We start from the raw sequence: 22,130 nt of genomic DNA, 5'->3' as shown, positions 1-22,130 counted from the left end.
ATATGACTGGTTATTGTAAATGTTTGTCCTTTTAGCTACAAATGATTTAATGCAAAAGAGGCTAAAACTGTTTTAGTATTCATCTGATCTTTGGTGAATTGTGTTCCTACATTGAGTACATTCTAATAATGACATTTACTGTACACTTCAAATTAAAACAAGATGAATCGTTCACTACTTGTAACCCTTTCCCCTCACTGCTGTTTTTCAGGAAAGTTGCTAAGCTCTTTTGAATACTTTTATATTTACACATCATCTATGATTTCGATTATATGCCTTTAATTCAAATTTCTGTCCCATATCAAAATCTAGAGTGGTAATTAAGAGACAGATTGGCTGGCTAATAGTGCCAATATTAAATAAATATATTGGAAACTGTTCAGATTACCAATACATGTAGACAGCAAATAATAAAGCTGTCATCTATTTCATAAGAACTATAATTAAAGCATCATTTGTACTTCCATATTTTGACATCATGTTTCACAATACATTGGTCTGTATAAACACAAGTCTGATATAAAAACCAATATTTGAACCATTAGGTTTTACTTGTTTTATTTAGTCTATGGATTTTTGCCATAGCAAGGGCCATATTTACAATTTATTTCATATCTGATATTCTATCTGATTAGGGGTCAGATGGTCAGAAAATATTATAAATGTCCATCAGGCACAAAATAATAAGTACTGTACAAACAGTTTTGTTTCATACTTAGCAATTTTCTTTTATTCAATATATATATAACAGAGACTCAAAGAATCAATTTACTGGTAAAAACAATTTTGATAAAGATTAAGATAACTGCATTGTACCGGTAATTGAAACTTGGTCTTCATAAAATGTGGGTTTTAATAGAATTACCCTACTGCTATGTAGTGGTACTGATAAACTGATATCATGTCTGTTCATAGGAGAAAAAACTTGGCAAACTGAATTTAAAAGGACCAGGTTTGTAAAATTTGATAACTTTTTGGAAGTGTAGTGAAGAGTGTAGAAAAGCCATAACTGTCAATCATATTGAAACAACAATAACAAATGTAAAAGAAATTTATGTTGAACTACCATAGTAATTTTACACTCCAAAAGTTTTGTAAACTACTGTGTAATATTTACTGACAGTGATAGAAAACCATAAAGCCTTTGAAATTTACAATTACAAGATGCCTTTCTAACAATTTCTTGAAACATAAGCTTGGTTACATTGCAATTAATCTATCTCAATCTTGTAATACATTTCTGACTCTGAAATCAAACTCATGTTTGCCAAAGAAATTTATATCATAGTAATGAATCATGTGTGTTTTCCCAAGGAAATTCTCTTCATTTTATTAGAAAAGATACTGAAAATTAATTCTGCTGTTTGAATTAAAAAGAACTGGAATAATAACATGAGATTTGATTCTTCTAGGACTGGTTTCAATATAAAATCAAATATATCTTCTTGTTATTGTAGCTGATCACAAACAGCAAATATAACCCTTGAACATGAAATCCTATAAACTCCCACTAATTTCTGACTCGCAATTTGGTTAAGTATAAAATAAATTGAAAATGAATTCATTAGACCTACTGAGATGGGTACATGCAGAATCATGTGATTTACACTGATTTATTGTGTGGTTAGTCTATCACCAAACCAACATCAATAGGCCAAAACACAACAAAAGCAATCACCTCTCAAAAGTCTATATACTAAGTATTGCATCTGAAACATTATCCATCTCCCATTTATTAGTCCCCAAATATCCAAGGCAACTTTCAATTTGAATTTTTCAAATCATGTATCTAACTTCACTTAGGGTATCAAGTCTTAAACTCATTTAGTTTTAAATTTTAAAGCATAAAATTCCTACATATCTAAAATGGAATGAACATGGATATTGTCTGGAGAGTATTTATTGTTTTTGACTTTATTAACCATAGTTTTTGACTTTATTAACCATGGTTTTTAAGAGCATTCTGATATATTCTTGAATTATTATGTATTTTTTAGGAAGGTTACAATTCCCTCAAGAAAAACTGACTTTAGAAAGTATTGATTACTTTAGCATGTTTAGATTATATTATATCCCCGGTGTAAAATATTCAATCTATGTCTAATCTTTTGCCTTAAAGTACATGTATTCCTGGTGAGGGAAAATTTAGGAATGGCCACTCCTGAAAACCATCTGAGCTGAGATATACTTATATAATTTAGATGACGATATTTTCACATTACATTTAAAAAGAAAAAGATTTGATGTTTGTGCAGATGTCACTCAGTCCTGTAGCCAGTAATTTCCAAGGGGGGCTCAACTTTAACAGTCACAATTCGAACAGAACATTGACTTTAACAGTGCTTATTTGTTTTCAAGGGGGGGTGAGTTCATCCGAACCCCCAGAACCACGGCTACGGGTATGTCACTTGTAATAGTTTTAAGCCATTACTGATCAGTATTTATCTGACATCATGGAAAATTAAGTCACAAACAATGGGGATGTACATTAGAATGATACAATTACAAGTTTCTGATTCTGATACTGAAGACAAATTCTAGGTTGTTTCGTTATCATGTTTCGTCTAATGTTATATGAAGTACAATCATGAAGGAAGGAAACAAGCCTCTTAATGAATCAGTAATTGATTTTTCTTTGCAGAGTTCTGATTTGAAAAAAAAATACTGTTCTTTTATGAAAGTTCAATAAGCTTAAAATTATTAATCTATCTACTTATTAACTTCAATGTCTGCAGAATATATAAATACTGATTTTCATGTTTTTCATACAAGAAAGTTTTTTCTTCATAATGAATACTTTTCTAACTCTATTTATTTCCCTCTTTTATGTCAAGCGTTATTCTCATGAGTGTTGTTTCGTTCAATACTTTTTCGTGATTACTTTAAATGCAAAATAAATTTTTATTTACCAAAAAAACAACAAAAAAGACTCTTCAAATGTAAAGTACTTCCTATTGTTTTATTAAAATTTCGTTTCAAAGTTGTGTCTGTTTGTTTTGTTCATGCATCAGTATCAATATTATTAAATTTGATGCGACTGATGTACAAGTGAGAGGTTTATCGCTATAAAACCAGGTTAAATCCAACATTTTCTACATTTTGAAAATGCCTGTACCAAGTCAGGAATATGACAGTTGTTGTCCATTCCATTGATGTGATTTATTCATTGATTTTGCCATTTGATTATAGGGACTTTCAGTTTTGAATTTTCCTTGGAGTTATTATTTATGTGATTTTACTTTTTTGTAGGTTGTACCATTTATGAATGTATTATCATGTACAAGGTGATGTCTACATTGTTTGGAGGATGATATATCAGATTTATATATGTTTTAAAATCAAGGAGAAACAATTCACAGAATCCAGATGGATTAAGATTTGGTATCATTTTGGTCATTTATTACAACTGTATTATAGTATACATGTCACATCCAGTTTCATGCCAAAACAAGTTTTAAAAATATTCCTTTGAATTTAACAGTCGTAAGAAGTTCACCCTGCATTTCATTGCAGAAAAAATTCTAAGTCATGAACATATATTTTTGGTCTTTTAAAGAACCAGGATATTTGATTTGGTGTTTCCAATTATATTTTGAAAACTTGAGGTTACAAGCTAGGTTTTACTCAATCTAGAGATGCTTATTTCCTTAAATGCAATGCTACATTTTTGTAATGTGAATTTTTTCCTGTAGTACTGGACAGGATAAAACTTTACGCATGCCAAGTATTTCTTTATTTGAAACAAAGATAAATTCTGCACAATTTTTTGAAAAGTGCCATTTTAACAATGGCTAATAGGGGGGAAACAATGATGGTTAAACTTCAGAAGGGATCATCTAAGGACTGATTGTAATATTTGATCATCTAAACAACCGGTATAGAAAATGATCACATTTGCTTTACCCCTATTTTCTAGTTATAATAGAAATTTGCGAGTATTGTCTAGAGGAAATGATGATAGTCTGTCGAAAGGGGATGATAAATGGCTGACACATATTAAGAGAGAGCCATATCTTTTGCATGGTGAAGACACCCTCGTAGATTTCAAAAAGAGCAGGCTATTGCCTTTTATACAAAAGCCCTTGCATGGTCATGTTACAATTACAACTACAAACATCTATATTAAGTTTTCCCCAGTTTTCAACTGGAATCAAGGTAACAAAATTTAAGAGAGAGCCATATCTTTTGCATGGTAAAGACACCCATGTAGATTTCAAAAAGAGTAGGCTAAATACCACTACATGACAGCACTCGCACCCGCAAACGGTTTCCATCAATTTTTTAGCTATGTCAATTTTTTGGGTAAAGATAACATTAAACCAAGTTGAATAAGGCTATTAGAAGTAACTTAATTTCCTTTCTAAAAAAAACATTTATGTGTTTCAAGAGAAGGGGCAGATAAAAAATGTATTCCTTATATATGCAAAAGCACCTGCACGGTTACAGTAAACACCATAGTTCAACCATATAAAAAAACAAACAGAAACAGAGTCATGTTAAAAAAGAGACCGAGTCATGTTACAATAACATATATACTTTAAGTTTTCTCCAGTTTTCAACTGGAATCAAGGTAATAAAATAATTCCTATTTTTTTAACCCAAAAAAGAGTTTTTTTTTCAAAATCTCCAAATGCAATTGTCTTCCATGATATTTAATCAAAATCTTTTTTGCAACTTTCGCAATAAATAAATTTTATGTAAAATTATTTATACAGCAGTTATTATGTACAGACTAAAATTTCAAAATTACTGTTCTTTGAAAAAAAAAACATAGAATAATCATGACAATTCAAACAAACTAATGCATAACACAAAATTGATAAGTAAATAATAAAATTGAGAATGGAAATGGGGAATGTGTCAAAGAGACAACAACCCGACCAAATAAAAAACAACAGCAGAAGGTCACCAACAGGTCTTCAATGTAGCGAGAAATTCCTGCACCCGGAGGCGTCCTTCAGCTGGCCCCTAAACAAATATATACTAGTTCAGTGATAATGAACGCCATACTAATTTCCAAATTGTACACAAGAAACTAATATAAAAATAATACAAGACTAACAAAGGCCAGCTGACTTGGGACAGGCGCAAAAATGCGGCGGGGTTAAACATGTTTGTGAGATCTCAACCCTTCCCCTATACCTCTAACCAATGTAGAAAAATAAACGCATAACAATACGCACATTAAAATTCAGTTCAAGAGAAGTCCGAGTCTGATGACAGAAGATGTAACCAAAGAAAATAAACAAAATGACAATAATACATAAATAACAACAGACTACTAGCAGTTAACTGACAGACAAAAAAGACAGATAGAACTATTAAGCGCTCTAAGATGGCTTACTCACAAAAACTATAAAACTGAAACTAAGAAGACGAGACCTTCAAGAAAATATATCACAGAGATAACACTTATGCTCAATTAAACAAAAGAGGTACTTCATTGACATAAAATGAACATAATATAAATACCATCCAGTGGCACAGACTTGGAAAAAATCCTTACCATTGTTTGTGAACAGAATCCAACGAAAATCCAGTGCATGATCTTCACTTTACAAAAACAAGTGATTATAAACAACTTCCTATCACAAATTCACTTTTAATTAAAAAAAAAAGTAATAAAAACTATCCAATTTTTTTCCCCAATCTCTAAAGCTCATATCTTATCCTTATTCTGAAATTCTGATAACATTGTTATTTCTTCAATTTTCCACTCAAAGTACTTTCAACTCAATCTATGCACTTAATAAATCACAAAAATTAAGTACACAACTCTAAGGCTGTGTTTGATTAGATTGTGAATTTGATTATAAAATATCCATTGATGAGCAGCAAAGTAGATCCAATATTTGCTAAAATGAAATTGACAATGTGAGAAGCCAACACTACATTATATACTTATAGTCGTAAACTTCTATTGGGAATTGGATGTAGGGAAAATCATCAATATTAAATAAACAACACAGTAAAATCACAAAGAGAATGTCACCTTATGGGATTTAGAGTAATAAAAATGTCTGACCAACCAATGAGTAAACCAGGCAAGATACAAAGCGCCATAACTTATTAGATTATATCATTACTGAAAACACATGCTCCTTTCAAATAATCTTGTCTTAATTTACATATATTAATAAAGTAAGCGGTTGACACTGAAAATAGATGCCTACAAAATTCAAAAAGGGGTAAATCTAATAGATGAGACCATAATAAAAAGAAAGGTTTCAATAAATTGGTACACCCCTTATAAAGCAATGAAAGAGTTTCTATAAGATTCAGTAAGGCAAACCCAAATAAATGCTGTTGATAAAAAGTTAATGGAGAATGTCATTATGGGATACACATGCCCAAGCTTGAAAATATGCATAAACTTCTACATACAGATGCAGGATTCACATAGTTAAGACCAATAGTGATTATAAGCATTGTGTATAAGTTTCATATATCATTTGGTGGAGGCAAACTAAAGTTAGAGAACAACAATGACATATTTAGCTTTTTTTTCCATTAATAAAAAGGGCTTATGACTCAAGAGCAGTACTAGTGACAGCAACCAAACTTGATCTGATTCTGTGGTAATAATATAATAAGCATTGTATATAAGTTTGATAAAATTTGGTTCAGGCAAACTAAAGTCAGACAATGGAAACAAAATTCTGAAATTTTTATGTGTATAAAGGGGCATTAAACTCATGAATGGTAAAAGTGATATCATTTTATATATGCCAAAATAAAATAAACAGAGATGGATTTAGGGGGGGGGCAGGTGGCCCGGACCCCCCTTTTAGGTAAAAAATTTGGTTGCTTAATGCCTTATATAGGGAATCACTGAAGCGTGACTGGAGCGAGCCCCTCTTAGGCAGTCAGTGGGCCCCCACTTATGAAAATTTCTAGATTTGCCAGTGATTAAAGGCCTACAAATAGATGAACAATAACCATTTTATTGTAGGAAAGTTTTCATAAATTGTAATAAGTTGTTAAGGAAGAGTTGCTGATAAAAATTGTTCACCCCAAACAAAGCATTGGGAAAGTCCATATTTGATAAGGGAAAACACAAAAAATAATTAAAACCTAAAAAAACAAAATAGGTGCACAAATAGCATTACATGATCAAGATTCTGATAAAATTACATCAAATTATGAGAGGCTGATTTTAATGTGCACTATAATATTGTATATATCATATGTCCAACAGATATATATTCCATAACAGTCAATCAACTGGTGATGGCGTCTGTAATTTTTTTTTAGAAGGGATGATTTCAACTTCACCCCTTTAAAGGGCTAGTTTTGAAAGCTTCCTTGTGAGCAGCAACCCTCTATCAATTGAAATCATGATATAAAACTTAAGCCATGGAATACTGTTTCAACTGGGGATATATATACAGAACTCAATATGCAGGCGCTGCTGGAATGTTGCTACATAGAAATGGGAAGATCACAATTAAGAACCTGAAATCATCTCTTCTGATGTAAAGCATAAACTAACCTAATAAAAATTTCAATACTTTGGTGGAGACAATCTAAAGTCATTTAAAAAGAAACCAAAGAATAAAGACAGTGGTAAACCCAGACTTAAGGAGTCAATGTTCAAATGCTTTATGGTAGAGTAATAAAAATCTCTTTTCGTTTTGAAACACTAGATTTTTTTTTAATAAAACCGTGTTTTCTACAACAATTTACACTCATATATCAAAATAATTGTAGAATGCTGCACGGAAAGTGTAGATTTATAATGCTTCTACATTTGCTTAATAGGAAATTTATAGTGTCTGCTATGATTCACTACTGTAATTTCTCATTTGCCTTGCAAATATTTAAGATAATAAATGGTTTTCTTAAGCTATGAAATTATATGATTCTAGCTTTTAAGATAAAGCAATAAAATACTAGAATTTCAGTGGATTTTATCAGTCTTCAAGTTCTTAGAAATAAATATAAAATACAAAATCAATCATATCTTTAATATCAAAATGTAAAACATTTATAAATTAAAAAAGTATTACTTGCATATTGTCTTGATAATAATTATAGTAATTATTAATTACCCCTGATTTAAAAGGGCAAGAGACACTATTGCTCTTTTATTCAAACAGACAAAAGATACCAATGGTCACTCAGGTCTACTCTTATGGGCAAAAGATAATTGTGCTCTTCTACTCTTATGGGCAGGCAAAATTACATTGTGGGAGAACTTATTCCAGAGATAAACAATTTCTAAAATGTAGTTATCTAAAAAATGGTAATGAATATAAAATCTACGTATTTTCTATTGAAAAAATAACGTGAAATTCTGAAAATGCAAATGGGTAGCCAGAGAAAAATATTTATCTTTCCTGATGATTTATGGCAGTGTGGGAAGAAAACTACTTAGACCATGGATATGTAAATAAATCGGATACAATATGGTATGTCCAAAACATTAGTTCCAGACTAATAGACAACTTACTAATGGAAATAAGTTTTCTTAGACATAATTACATTTGTTAAAGCTTCAATATAAAGTTTACATCAATCAATATATCCATTGCGCTTTTGATAGGTTTTTGGAGGTCTTTTTTGTTTGTAATTGATTATGATCAACCGAAATTAACATCAAACTATAATCATCTGAATAACAATTCTTGGTCGAAGAAATGTGAATTATAATGAAAATATTAAGTACAAGTATGGCAAAGCGTAGGAGGACAATATTAACATTACCATCATTCTGAAGAATACATCTATATCTATTTCAAAATGATGTTTCAAATTTATATTTATGAAGTTATACTAGTGTGACCTTTTATGGACACTTGAAATGGTTGAGTAATAAGTTTTAGCATGTGTATGTCAAGTATTGTGTCAGAAATATTGATAATTTTTAGTTTCTATTACATAATTGTATAAACACTAGATGTCTACTATGATAAGGATACATGATCCAAATGCTGCAAGTCAACACTGTGCTATTTCAAGTCCATACACCAGAAAAGCTTATATACAAAATACTAAATAATAGTTCAAATTCTGCAGAGAAGAGAAACATATTAAACATACCATTGGATGTTTGTTGCACATTTAAAAACTGAATTGTAAAAAGTTTCAGACACACTCAATGTGGTGCCAAAACATAGTGTGTTAAATAGAAATAATATCTATAAAATATGACATCTTATTATTTACCATGTTTGTTTCATTTCGTTTTATCCATGGTTTCAGTGACATATTATTAAAGCTTTCTGTAAAATCATACATGTCGGAATCATCCCATCCTTCATAAAGGGAGCTACGATCAGTAAAATATAAATTGAGTGGTTCCACATCTTCATTCTCAATTCCCGCCATAGTATATCCTCACTTCATAACTAACTCATTTCTGATAATTTCCACTTTCAGAGCACAACGTTTTAACTTAGGACACTGTCCAAATTTGTTCTGTCAAAAGAGTTTGATTAGGTGAAGCATTTTGAACATTTTCATTACCCAGACTTTGTAACTGCACCAGCAATAGTGAAACTTTATAGGTATATCTATTAATGTTTTTAAATCATTGTCTAGGGTCATGATTTTGACTTTAACATGTTATCTTTGCCTAAGTAAACTCATAGGTGTGTTAAAATATTTCATTTTTCATTTAAATATATATCAGAATTTGTATTACATTCATTTGCATATGAATGGATCATATTTACTTACATACACATGTTATCTATCTTTTCACTATTTATGAAAATTTAATCCTATCCAAACCTCAATATTTTCAACTCGATAAATAAATCTCTTGCTATCTTTTTTAAAATTTTGTTTGAACTACATGTACATGGATAAACAAAGAAAAAGATGTAACAATAAAGTATAATTACCCCAAAATGAATTCCACTTTATAGTTGAGTCGGTGATTTTTACATACATGTACTATTAATAACCCAATTACTATATTTTGTGATCAATGAATGTTCCAAAGCAATTATCTCATTTCCTGACAAAGTACATAATGAGTAATATAACTCCAACAAAATTTTCACAAAATCTAATCTTTCAGTTTCAGACTTAAAATGTTTTAGTTTGTTTAACTTATATTCTTACTTTTAATTATCTATACTTCATTATCTTTGGCTTCAAAGCTGGTTTGTTTTATCTTTTATGTGTAATAATGTTCTTATGGCAAGAATCCTACATGTAAGTATTGCACTTAATTGTGGGACTATATACATGTAGCTATATATCAGCAAATTATTTCAGGGTAGTAAAGAATATTTCAAATTTTAAGAAAAGATAATGCTTTATTTTGTAAACTTCACTGTCAAAACATAAACATTAAAACAACATCTATTAAATAACTCAGTTTATCCCATGGAGATCCTCTTTTGAAACAATAACAAAGATTACTTGAACTTTGACACTTTAAATTATCAAATAATAGGATTATTTTTTAATCTCTTCTAAAATTCCACAAATTTTACCATTTTTCAGCAATTTGTATGTCCATTCATATTGTGTGTTTAAATAGAGGAAATAATTAAAGAGATACTGTGTAAATTTTAAAACTATTTTTTTTAGGAAAGAATATACAATCAACTACACACGGTCATACCTGTTATCAAGAAGTCAGCAAAAAAATAAATTGAATCATAATTCACCAAATAAATCCATTTCATTTCAATAAGTTATGATAAGGAATTTTGTGCAGATACATCCACATAAGCTGTGTGTTACAATGTATATACTGTAACATATATATCACATGTGTGTCTATACGGTTAAAAGGACTACAATTTAAAAAGTCACAATAAATCATTATTCATTTGGCAATCTTTAACAAATCGGCATTTTTGTGTAACCCTTTGGTTATTAGATTGTCAAAACTTAATCAGGTGTGTCTGTGTGAAATATACTATTATTCATTCATGTTTAAAACTTCATTAATAATATGACAATATATAAAGTATTGTTTTCAGTTTGTGACATTTTGAAATTTTGAAATCGATTAATAGTACCCATTTAAATCACAGTTTAGTCAAATAGGTACAGTTCTGAAATGAAACCATACTGCTGACTTGTAAATATATTTTCCCCAAATGTACATTTGTGAAAGCCAATTGGCTTTTTAATTACCAAAAATACCAGTTTAAGATCTTTAAGTATTAGGAAATTTTAGCAATTACAAAAATCCAAATTACTTGCCCTATTTTTCTTGTTTCAACAAAGTAAGGTATTAAACCCATGTTTTATTCTTTGATTTTTCAGAGATTTCATCTTGATTTACAATTGTACATCTTCAAAGCACAAAACTGATCATATAAAGTAAAACTGTATTTGACTACACTTAAAACTATTTCACATACAATTTTCAAAGAAACACATGTAAACATGCACATGTATAGCATACATGCCAATTGAATTTATAAGATGAGATAATCAGAATTCTATAATTTACAACTATTATATATTTTGTTTACTAAAACGTTATGATTCTAGCCAATTACACCGTCTAAATATCTCAAAAAGATAATGTAATTGCACTTTCGAAAAACCAATACAAAGATAGCTATGAAAAAAAAATCATATGAGCAAGGCAATTGACAATTCCTTGGATAACCAAAATCAATACTGAGTTATGTAACATTGTTTCTAATTACCATAAAGTAATATTATATTACCCACTCAAACTGGCAATCAATTTACGGTTATAAACAATTCTCAAAAGAAATCAAATTTTCACAACTGAACTGTTTTTTTCCTTTATAATTTTTCTGGAATGGAAGAACATAAACATGATTAAGGAGTGTTATATCTAAGTACCATGAGTACATAGGCCTTGCCTTAGTATTCATGGACTTGTATTTAAGAAGAACTTTTTTTTTCTTTTTCTTTTTTGTAAATTCGGCTCACAAATTATGCATATCAAATAATGTAGAAACGATGTTCAATAATTTCCAATGCTTCTGTAACCTTGACCTTTGTCCAATTATCTGAATACTCAAGGGGTACCATATTTTTCAACACAAGCAACTTAATACACCATTGTGACCAAAAATTGGTAAAGATATTATTATGGCCAGAAATAAAGTGACTAGAATAAACTTTTCGAAAAATTGCAGTCTATCTATTAAAATGAAATGCTGACTTTTGATGTATTAATCCAAAAAATCAATAGAGATCATATTCTTCCCAACATCAATTTTCAAGTTAAGTATAAGGTTTGAAAAAATTTAAGATAAATTTCTGAAACCCAAATCTTGCACAAATTTTACTTTAAATTGATGATGATAAATTAAAAGATGCAAGAACATGATCTATAACGTAGAAAAGGTCTACTCCATCCCATGGCATTATTTATCCAAGTTTGATTACGGTAAGTTGGACATAAAGTTTCCAAAGATGCTCCCAAAATTCGAACATTTACTGATAGAAAAGAGTAATGATGATAAGACTATAAATAAAAGTATACACCATGAACAAAATTATTGTAAAACTAATGTGGCATATATAATTATATTATAAATACATTTATATACTTCCAATGATTGACAAACATTCTGAAGCCATTTTTTTAGGAAGTTCATCTATTCTCAATCCCTATTGTCTATTGAGTTGTCTTTCTTAGCTTGCTGTGATTATCTTAAAATAATTGCAGTTTATCAAAGTTCTTTTAAATAGCTATATATAGTCACAGCAAGATATTGTTTGGCAAGTGAAAAAAAAAACATACATTCAAGTTTGGTTTTTATTATAATAGCCAATATATAGAAAAAGGGAGAAGTGCTATGATTGCCATATAAAGACAATTTCTGCTAAACAGGGACAAATCAGAAAAAAGTTTATTTTCAGAAGAAGATAAATTGATTTCCCATAGGGTTCAATGGAAACCTGTATCGCATCAATGCTATGTCACTCTGTCAAATCAACTAGAAAAATTTCCAGACATTCTACTATAGCTAATCTTCTTGGAACTTAAAAAATAATATAGATTTTTAGCATTAAACAATGTTAAAAAAGGAATCAAATTAAGGTAAATGAATTTAAATAATTTATAAGTACGGGTAATTGTTTTGCATTTCTATATCAAATGATTTTTTGTTTGAATTCTGAAAATTGGTTACATTTCTTAGTGTTTGAATTGTGACGTGACTTTTAAACATGCAAAAAGTTCTAGGACACAAAACAGACAGTTTGATATTTTTTTTGTAAAGAAATAATAATGTTACAAAAAACAAACTCTTTGCTTGATAACGCCTACCCATTCCTTGTAGGGTTTGGTAGGTACGTAGGGATTTTTTGGCCAACAACAAAAGTTACATGTTGTACACAAGTAAACAACATTACACTTCATCTGTTATAGATCTAGAGAAAAGGAAAGAAAAAAAACAATTTCCTATATTAAAGAGCTCCTACATGTATATACTTTGACCTCTGCTGGGGTTCAAATTTGAAATCTGATCATCACAAAAGTAACAGCACTTGGAACAGACCTTCATAAGAACATCTTTGCAATGTTTGATTTTATTTTGTTCAATAGTTTTAAAGTAGACCAAAGTGTAAAAACTTATGGACAGACTCCATGTGATAACAAAAAAGATCACATATGGACAAGTGACAAAATTGGACGAAATAAAATCCTTTTTTTGAATTTCCATTGGACAACACACTTACCCAGTAATGTTGATGGGCAGCATTACATTGTCTTGGGTGAAGATCAAGGCGAGTGATTCCAGAACTTTTATTCACAGGAGAAATAGAGTTAAACTTAAAAACACTTCTGTCAACATTTAAAATATCCATTCTATATACTCCATAGATAACAACTGTCACATTCATACAATTATTTCAGCAAAATTGATTCAGAGATATTCCACAAGAGAGAAAGGTATTTACAGATTCTTTACATCCTTTTCGTGTATCTTTTACAAAACAAATTGTCTACATGTACAAATCCTCTTTTAAAAAGACAAACTTTATCCATTAATCTTCATAAATACAATTATATCCTTTATCTAATTATAACTTGATTAACTAATCAACTTTCTCAAGACAATACTGTTTTGTCTCCTGTATCATGTGTTCCCACCTCAATAAAATACTACATGTAACGTTTTACTGCAAACAAGTTCAAAATACAAATGAAATACTAGAAAACTCTTCTTTTTCAATGTTGAGCAGATGTTTTTTTTTCTAAACACTTGTATATTCTTTTACTAATAATATTTATTATAGATGTATTAATAAAATAATCAGAGTACAAATATTTACAAACTTAGAAACAGTAATTAGGATTTAACCTGATATTTTTTCACATCCTTAGGAAACCTATATACAACATATACAAAGATATCACTTTACTAATTACTAGTAATGTAAAGTATTTTAATGCCGAGGTGAAGTACGTATACATCCTCCCGTAAATATGGTAACATGTAAATGTTTATTAATACATGTGGGTGATAAAACTGACAACATGATGCTTATCAATTGCAATGAATAGTCAATTGTGACAATTCTTTTAGACACTGAAGATACATGTAGAACTACTGAGCTAACCAGTTGCAAAAAATTAGGTCTACTATCAGGTTTTAACATACTATTTAAATTTGTTCTATGTGTAGTCAAACCTGCATTAAAAAGTCACCTCTATAAGAAGAATGAAAGTGCTTGTAAGCACCAAAGGATAAAAATAGCTTTAATTTATCAGTGAGAAGTAAAATTAATTGTATGAAGCATTGGTTGTTGTTGATTCAACTAAAATTATGGACAAAGGGAAATAACTCCAATTTTAAAGATAACTTTAACAAAGACATCATTGATATACAGATACCTTGCACAAGTAATGTAATGTTCTTGTCAAGTATAACATCATTTTGTTACATAAAATCTGGGCATATATTTCATTGATAAATTTCGGAAATGTTCATAGATCGAATGTGAAAAATGTTATGACCAATGCACTATATTTTGATTATCTAAAAAGAAGTTATAAACCTTGGAAGATTTAGATATCGAGTCAGTATCATAGGGTCTTGATTTCAAATGAAATCTTTACCCCAAAACTGTCTTGGCAGGTCACTTTAGAAAGACTAGAACTTACCTCTTTCTTTCTCCTCTCAAACTCTGAAGCCTGCTGAAGCTGTTGTTCTAGGGTATCCCAATCCATCTGAGGAATGGCTGTTTCAATGTTGTATACATCAAAGTCATCCTCCTGTCCATCTATGTCAATTGTTTGTTTTAACTGACCATTCACAGCAGACCTCTTTGGAGATTGGTTTGGAGAAGACTTGTTTTTGCGTTCCTTCATTAGCATTTCTTTGATAGAATTGCTGTTCAGATCTTTGGTTTTTGTCTCACTAGTTGCTGATAAATCCTGAAATGGATTGTTACGGACCTCTGATGGAGTATTCATTTGGGATGGATTCTTAGAACTTGTAGCTGAACTACATTCACTAGAAGAAGTTTCTTCTACTAAATTTTGACTTTTGTGCAAATCAAAAGGTAAAGCTTCAGCATTTACTTTTTTAAGTTCAGCAAATTCTTGTGCAATACTAAGCAAATTTGTCTTCCTAACACGTCTGCTAAAGTCTTCTTCCGTTTCCCTAACTCCGCGTTCTAGCTTATCTGTACTCACAGAAGAATCTGTCAGTTCATTCTTTTCGTAGATATGAACATCAGAAAATTCTCTTAGTGGTGCTAAAATTTCAACACTATAGTCTGAAGAAACAGAATCTGTGTCTGTGTCACTTTTCAATTTGTTTAACAAAATATTCCGACAGGGTGAAAGTGAATTCCTAGCAAGTCTGTCATCAGGAGTTGATTCTCTAGAAAATTTGTCACTTTGAATTTGATCTAACAAAGCTTCATTTGAATGTGTCACCTTCATTACATTCTTTTCACTATCACCATCTTTTTCTTCTGAATCAACAATTTGTTTTTTGTCATTTGCATTGCAATAACGTCTCCAAGCTCTTTGAATCCTAAATGAAAAATTAAAACTTATATTAATAATTTATCATGCACTTAATCAAATGTGCTTATATATAATGAAATTGAATGGATAATAAAGGTATGTATATATATATATTTTTAAATCTTTTTCTCCAATCCATTAAAATTCTTGGAATGTCTTTGAGGTCACAAAGTTACAAACTAGGTACTTAGTTGTTTAAGGATCCAGCCTGTTGTGTTTTATACTGTTGTTTAATCTGCTTATTATACTATTCCAAACCTATTTTTCATATAATGAATAACTACGTACAATACTATACATGGAAACTTTTTTATTTTATCAAAAATAAATATTACCAGTAGATTTAAATATTACTGAATAAAAGTATATTGAAGATGTTGATATTGACCTCTAGATTTGTTCTGGTCTAATTCTATTGGCAGGTTGCTGTATTATTGATATTTTGGCCTATATTTCCTTTATTTATATGGCATATCATTGATATTTTGGCCTATATTTTCTTTATTTATATGACATATTTTGAATGATACAAAGTGAGAAAGATACATAAGTATGAACTTACGTAATTACATGTGATATATATTTTCTAGCTCTGTTTCTTCTTGTTGTAGTATTATCATCTAACAAAACTTCTAACTGGTGACTGAAATAAATGAAGAAAAGAGATGTGAAATAAGAATGAGTGTTAAGTTAACATGATGAGGTTGTCATATTCTTATCTTCAGTGATCTGTAAAACTTAAAAGACATATATTCATAAAGTTTACATCATTATATTAACAATAATACTGTAAAGTTAACATCACAATTAACATGTGCACTAAGGGTCAAGTTGATGCAGTAAAATATCTGAAACCAAAACTACATACAAAACACACACAAACCAGGGGCAAATCTAGCCATTTTAAAAAGGGGGTTCCTAACCCAGGACAAATGGGGGGTTAATCTACATGTCCCCATTCAAATGCATTGATCATCAAAAAAAAAAGGGGGTGTTTCAAACCACTGGAACCCTTTTTATTAAGTTAAAAGGTTGTTGAATTTGCTCTTTTTTAAATACCAAATCTTTTTTCTATTAGGCCATAATAAATAAAAGTTTTGTTTGCCCAAACGCTACCTACCCAGAAAAAAGCTGCCTACTCAAATTCTTTTATAGTCCTGATTTGAAGAAGTTTTTTTTAATCAAATAGGCATGAAGACTTATAAACATCTGATACTTCAATTTCTTTTTTGGAAAAAAAAAAGGAAAATGCCTACCTAACTACCCACTGTCTCAACCTTTGGGTAGGGTTTGGGCAAACCAAAATATTTTTAAGTGTGGCCAATATTTTAAAGTATGCACTTTTTTACTTCACAACCAATAGAATTTTATTATTTTAAAATATGCATTTTTTTTTACAAATCAATAGAAAATATGAATGTTTTTTTCTGTACCTACTACTATGATGATTAACAAAATCCATGATTATCCTCCCTCACATAAAAGTTATATTACATTAAAGTACTTTGCACAGTAAAATCTTTAACTATCACTCCCATGTTAGTACATAATTCTCTTGACATGCTTGAAGTGGTATCACAAGAGTTCTTCAAAATCACAAATATTAAACATACAACTTCTTTATTAATTTATGTTCTAGCCAAAGTTTGATACATGTACCACTAAAGTCCAAAGTAGAAATTTATTGCCTGTTCTGTGATTGTAAATTCAGCCTTTACATCACTTATAGTTGACAAATTCATTGTACATAAAAGAAATGTACTTATATAACCTTATAATATCTCATTAACAACTACATAAAAAGTTAGCTTCAGGACTGGATCTGTACTTATAAGATATATTTGAACTGACTAATAATTTCCTTCTGGCATACTTTCTAAGATTCAACTTTAACGTGATAGCTTATATCCCTTTTTAATATGAGTATGACTTGATGAAGACAGAAAAGGTCAGATATCATTAAAGAGCAAAGACATATTTATTAAATACATTGTGTCTAATATTTTAGACTAGTATTTTATATTACTGGTAATAACAGAGCTTGCATTGAAAAGACACCAGAACATCCATGATATTTTTTCACATTATAAAAATCGTAAATGGTTGATTGTGTTTGTTTTATAATGGCACAGTGGCAAATATTTTATATATATATATACATGAACATGAGGACTACATGTATTAACTAGAGGCTCTTAAGAGCCTGTGTCGATCACCTTGGTCTATGTGAATTTATTAAACAAAGGATGCAGATAGATTGTGTTTTGGTGATGGTGATGTGTTGGTACATCTTACTTTACTGAACATTCTTGCTGTTTACAATTATCTCTATCTATAATGAACTTGGCCCAGTAGTTTCAGTGGAAAATGTTAGTAAAAATTTACAATTTTATGAAAATTGTAAAAAATTGACTATAAAGGACAATAACTCCTTAAGGGGTCAATTGACCATTTTGATCATGTTGACTTATGTTTAGGTCTTACTTTGCTGTACATTATTGCTGTTTACAGTTTATCTTTATCTATAATAATATTCAAGATAATAACCAAAAACAGAAAAAAAATCCTTAAAATGACCAATTCAGGGTCAGCAACCCAACAACGGGTTGTCCAATTTATCTGAAAATTTCAGGGCAGATAAATTTTGACCTGATAACAATGTGATTCCATGTCAGATTTGCTCTAAATGCTTTGGTTTTTGAGTTATAAGCCAAAAACTGAATTTTACCCCTATGTTCTAATTTTAGCCATGGTGGCCATCTTGGTTGGTTGGCTGGGTCACCGGACACATTTTTCAAACTAGATACCCAATGGTGATTGTGGCCAAGTTTTGTTTAATTAGGCCTAGTAGTTTCAGAGGAGAAGATTTTTGTAAAAGTTAACGCCGACAGACGATAAAGTTGGACCACAAGTTACAGACGCCTGACGCAAAGTGATGAGAAAAGCTCATGATCACTTTGCCCATCGGCAAAATGATCGGGCAAGGTGAGCTAAAAAAAATCAAACAATAGGTTCTACAGAAAGGGTAAACTTGGAGCAACGTGGGAAATATCTATTAAGGACAGAAAATTTACTTTGCCAAAAAAAAACTTCAGAGTTGTTGTAAGGGGATGGTAAAATGCAGAGTGTATAGCACGATGTTAATAAGGCTTTATTTTATACATGATCCTGAACAGTCAAATTGACACCCTCTCTAGCATGTTTTTTTCTCTCAGTCAGGTAAGCAAGTAAGGCCAAAGAAGTATCTTCAGAGTTAATATTAGGGTTATTGCATATAAGAGTTTGAGGATCTGAAGTATTAACTTAGTTAAACATTATGTAGAATATATCTATAAAATTACCCAGAATTTTCTTTAAATAAGAAGCCTAAATATCTCACTTGGATCATGAACAGTGTCTCAATCATCAGTGACAACACAAAATGTACTTGTGATTGTGGACCCCAAATAGAAATGTTTAATAGACTGCTGCAACAGGAACAAAAGAATATCTTCTGTCATATATGCATATTGAAATTAGTTTCAAAAATATAATTGAATATTGTAATTTGTTGGTCAAAGAAACCAAAACCACAAAGATTCAACTTCTTGCACAAAAAATTAAAACAAAAAATGGTCACCTATATTCTTAGTGTAACTGAAAGCTTCAACAAAGTCAAAGGAACCAAATGACTTTTTGTATGAAAATGTATATTTCAATGGAATTCAGATAAATAGAGCACAAATAAAATTTCCTAGTTAGTCTAATGTGAATCACATATACTCTTGCACTTTTTCACCATAACAGGAAATGAAAATTACAGCTGACTCATTGTCAAGAGCTGGTCAAGTGCCTGCAATTCTAATTATGTTGGGGAAATATTTTAATTTCTATTTCTGTAATTCAGCATTTTCAAATTGTCTGTAACTTTTCAAATGAATCATCTTAAAAATTGTGTAAAATATAACCCTATTGATTATTATGTGCAGTACACACGTCTCGGAAGGATGAAACAATGTGGACCACAATTTTCCTTTCTATTGACTTTTTTCTTGACTGAATTAAACATAGCTTACAACCTTTAGCAGTAGATATTACACCTTTTTTACCTTAATTAGAACACAAAATACACCTTTGTAAATTATAAATACCTGTCCCATTTGGTGCAATTTACAATCCACAAATTTAACACCTGATTTGTTTATCAGTAATTGAAGCATTGATATTGACATTCTGTCATTACTTTATCCCAAAAGACAATTATTGCTATTGTAATCAATAGACATAATATAATTAAGTTATATTTTCTGCTGTTACAATACAGAGTTATCCCTCTTTGTCACATGAAAGGATGATACAGGAGAAAACCTATTCTGTACTTAAGAGAACTAATTACCTCTCTGTGAATTACAAGTAAACCCAATGTCTAGACACTATTGGTAATAGTTAATACATTGAGCTAAATCAATATTACATAATACTATTTTACACATCAAGTCAAATTCCAGTTTCCATCAATAATCCTCAATAATCTTTAAGCTTACCATCACAGAGTTAAATCCCCACAAATTATCTAAAAGCTGGAAAATAATGAAAGAATCTGCGTTAAGGTTCAGTCTGCAGTGATTCCATTTTAGGATCACCAAGTTAAGATTAAAACTGATAGGACAGGACATTGAATGAAATTCTTTATAAGGGAGTGTATTGGTCTATTTTGGTTTGAATCGTATGATGTAATTCTAATCAATATAGAATACTAAAAGGGATTGATCTAGTAAATCAGGTTTTCTTCATTTCCTGTAGTTAGGAAGCAAAACTTAAATGTTACTGTAAATAACTTTGAGTATTAAAATACATGGCTTACACTCTAATTAATCTGGGCTGCAAATATACCTTTCAGATAAAACATTTAATTTAGTAACAATTCCAGAGAAAATGTCTCCTGTAATCATGGTTATTGAACTATTATCAAAGCAGACACAACAGTTTTATATCCATAACAAGATGTATACTGGTCTGGATATTAATTATCAATAGCATGTGTTTGAATGGAGAATCAATGGAAATAGGAATGCAGATATGAAATAAAAGAAAAACTCCCACTTAAAAATCTTATTCAAATGAGTAAACTCAAATACATTATAATTACACAATAAAATGCTTTGCTTAGCCCAGCTGGAGATGAGGGCAGAGGTCCAACCCAGAACAGGTGTGGCAAAAATGGACACAATATTCACGCTTGATACATAAAATTGAGAATGGAAATGGGGAATGTGTCAAAGAGACAACAACCCGACCAAATAAAAAAACAACAGCAGAAGGTCACCAACAACTTCAATGTAGCAAGAAATTCCCACACCCGGTGGTTTGCATTTGGATTGTGGTTAAATATTTGACACGTAATAGGTCTCTGACACAGAATAACTGACAAAGAACTTAGAATTGGTTTATATATGATTTGAAATTTATATTCAATTCTTTTGTCTGCTTTTGTGCAAAAAAAATATTATTGTTTGAAGAAAGTTTCTTTTTAATTTCTGAAATGAAATCTGAAATGAGAAAGAAATGCCCCCCTTTTTCCAACAAAAAAATCTTTCCCCAGGGTTTTGCAACCATAATTACCAATCCAAATACATTAAAAAGTCTTAAAATAGAGAATGAGATACATTATCATGGCTAAAATCAATATTCCTTTGATAGTTACTTCTAAAAATAAATTGACAGCACAACATTTCTTTCTACATAATTTAACAACATTGTACTTTAAATGTCTTTGGATTACCTCCCTTGAACTGCTATTTAATTGTCCATTAACCAGGAAACTCTTGTATTTCTCCCTTTTTTGCCCCTAATTCCTAAACAGTCTGAGCCATAACCGCCCAAAGTCAATCCCTACCATCCCTTTGTGGTATAATTTTGGAGAGATGCAGTCACAATTATGTAATTTTAAAAGTACAGTGCAAATGTTGAAATTAAAATGGCAATAATTCAACTGGTAAACTATCAACCTATGAACCATGAATCAATTTCTATATAAATAAGTCATGACAATGCTAATACAACTGTACACCAAATAAAACTGACCTTATCACAAAGACTGAGGGACAGGGTAAAATAATCTGTCTGTAAATGGTTTTACAATGAACACCAAATATCATTGACTAACCATTAGTGGTTCATATTATTATTCTGACATTATCATTAAACTATG

At 30.2% G+C, this 22,130-nt stretch overlaps 1 protein-coding gene across 3 annotated transcripts in view; it reads right to left on the bottom strand.

Moving 5' to 3' along the window:
- Window positions 1-22,130, bottom strand: part of LOC134711788 (IQCJ-SCHIP1 readthrough transcript protein-like) — a 40,560-nt gene that overhangs the window by 8,769 nt on the left and 9,661 nt on the right. For 2 of the 3 annotated variants that reach the window (XM_063572669.1, XM_063572670.1), the window contains exons 6-7: window positions 16,503-16,583; window positions 15,068-15,947 (exon numbers count right to left, since the gene is read on the bottom strand). In XM_063572669.1, the coding sequence (XP_063428739.1) occupies window positions 15,068-15,947; window positions 16,503-16,583 (961 nt within the window). Of the gene's footprint in view, window positions 1-15,067; window positions 15,948-16,502; window positions 16,584-17,373; window positions 17,434-22,130 lie in introns of those variants that run through there. The other variant, XM_063572671.1, reaches the window with a different exon arrangement.

The sequence above is a fragment of the Mytilus trossulus genome, chromosome 3 (genome assembly GCF_036588685.1).
Source record: "Mytilus trossulus isolate FHL-02 chromosome 3, PNRI_Mtr1.1.1.hap1, whole genome shotgun sequence".
Lineage (NCBI taxonomy): Eukaryota > Metazoa > Mollusca > Bivalvia > Mytilida > Mytilidae > Mytilus > Mytilus trossulus.
The sequence above is the reverse complement of the archived record's forward strand: the minus strand, read 5'-3'. Positions and strand labels throughout refer to the sequence as shown.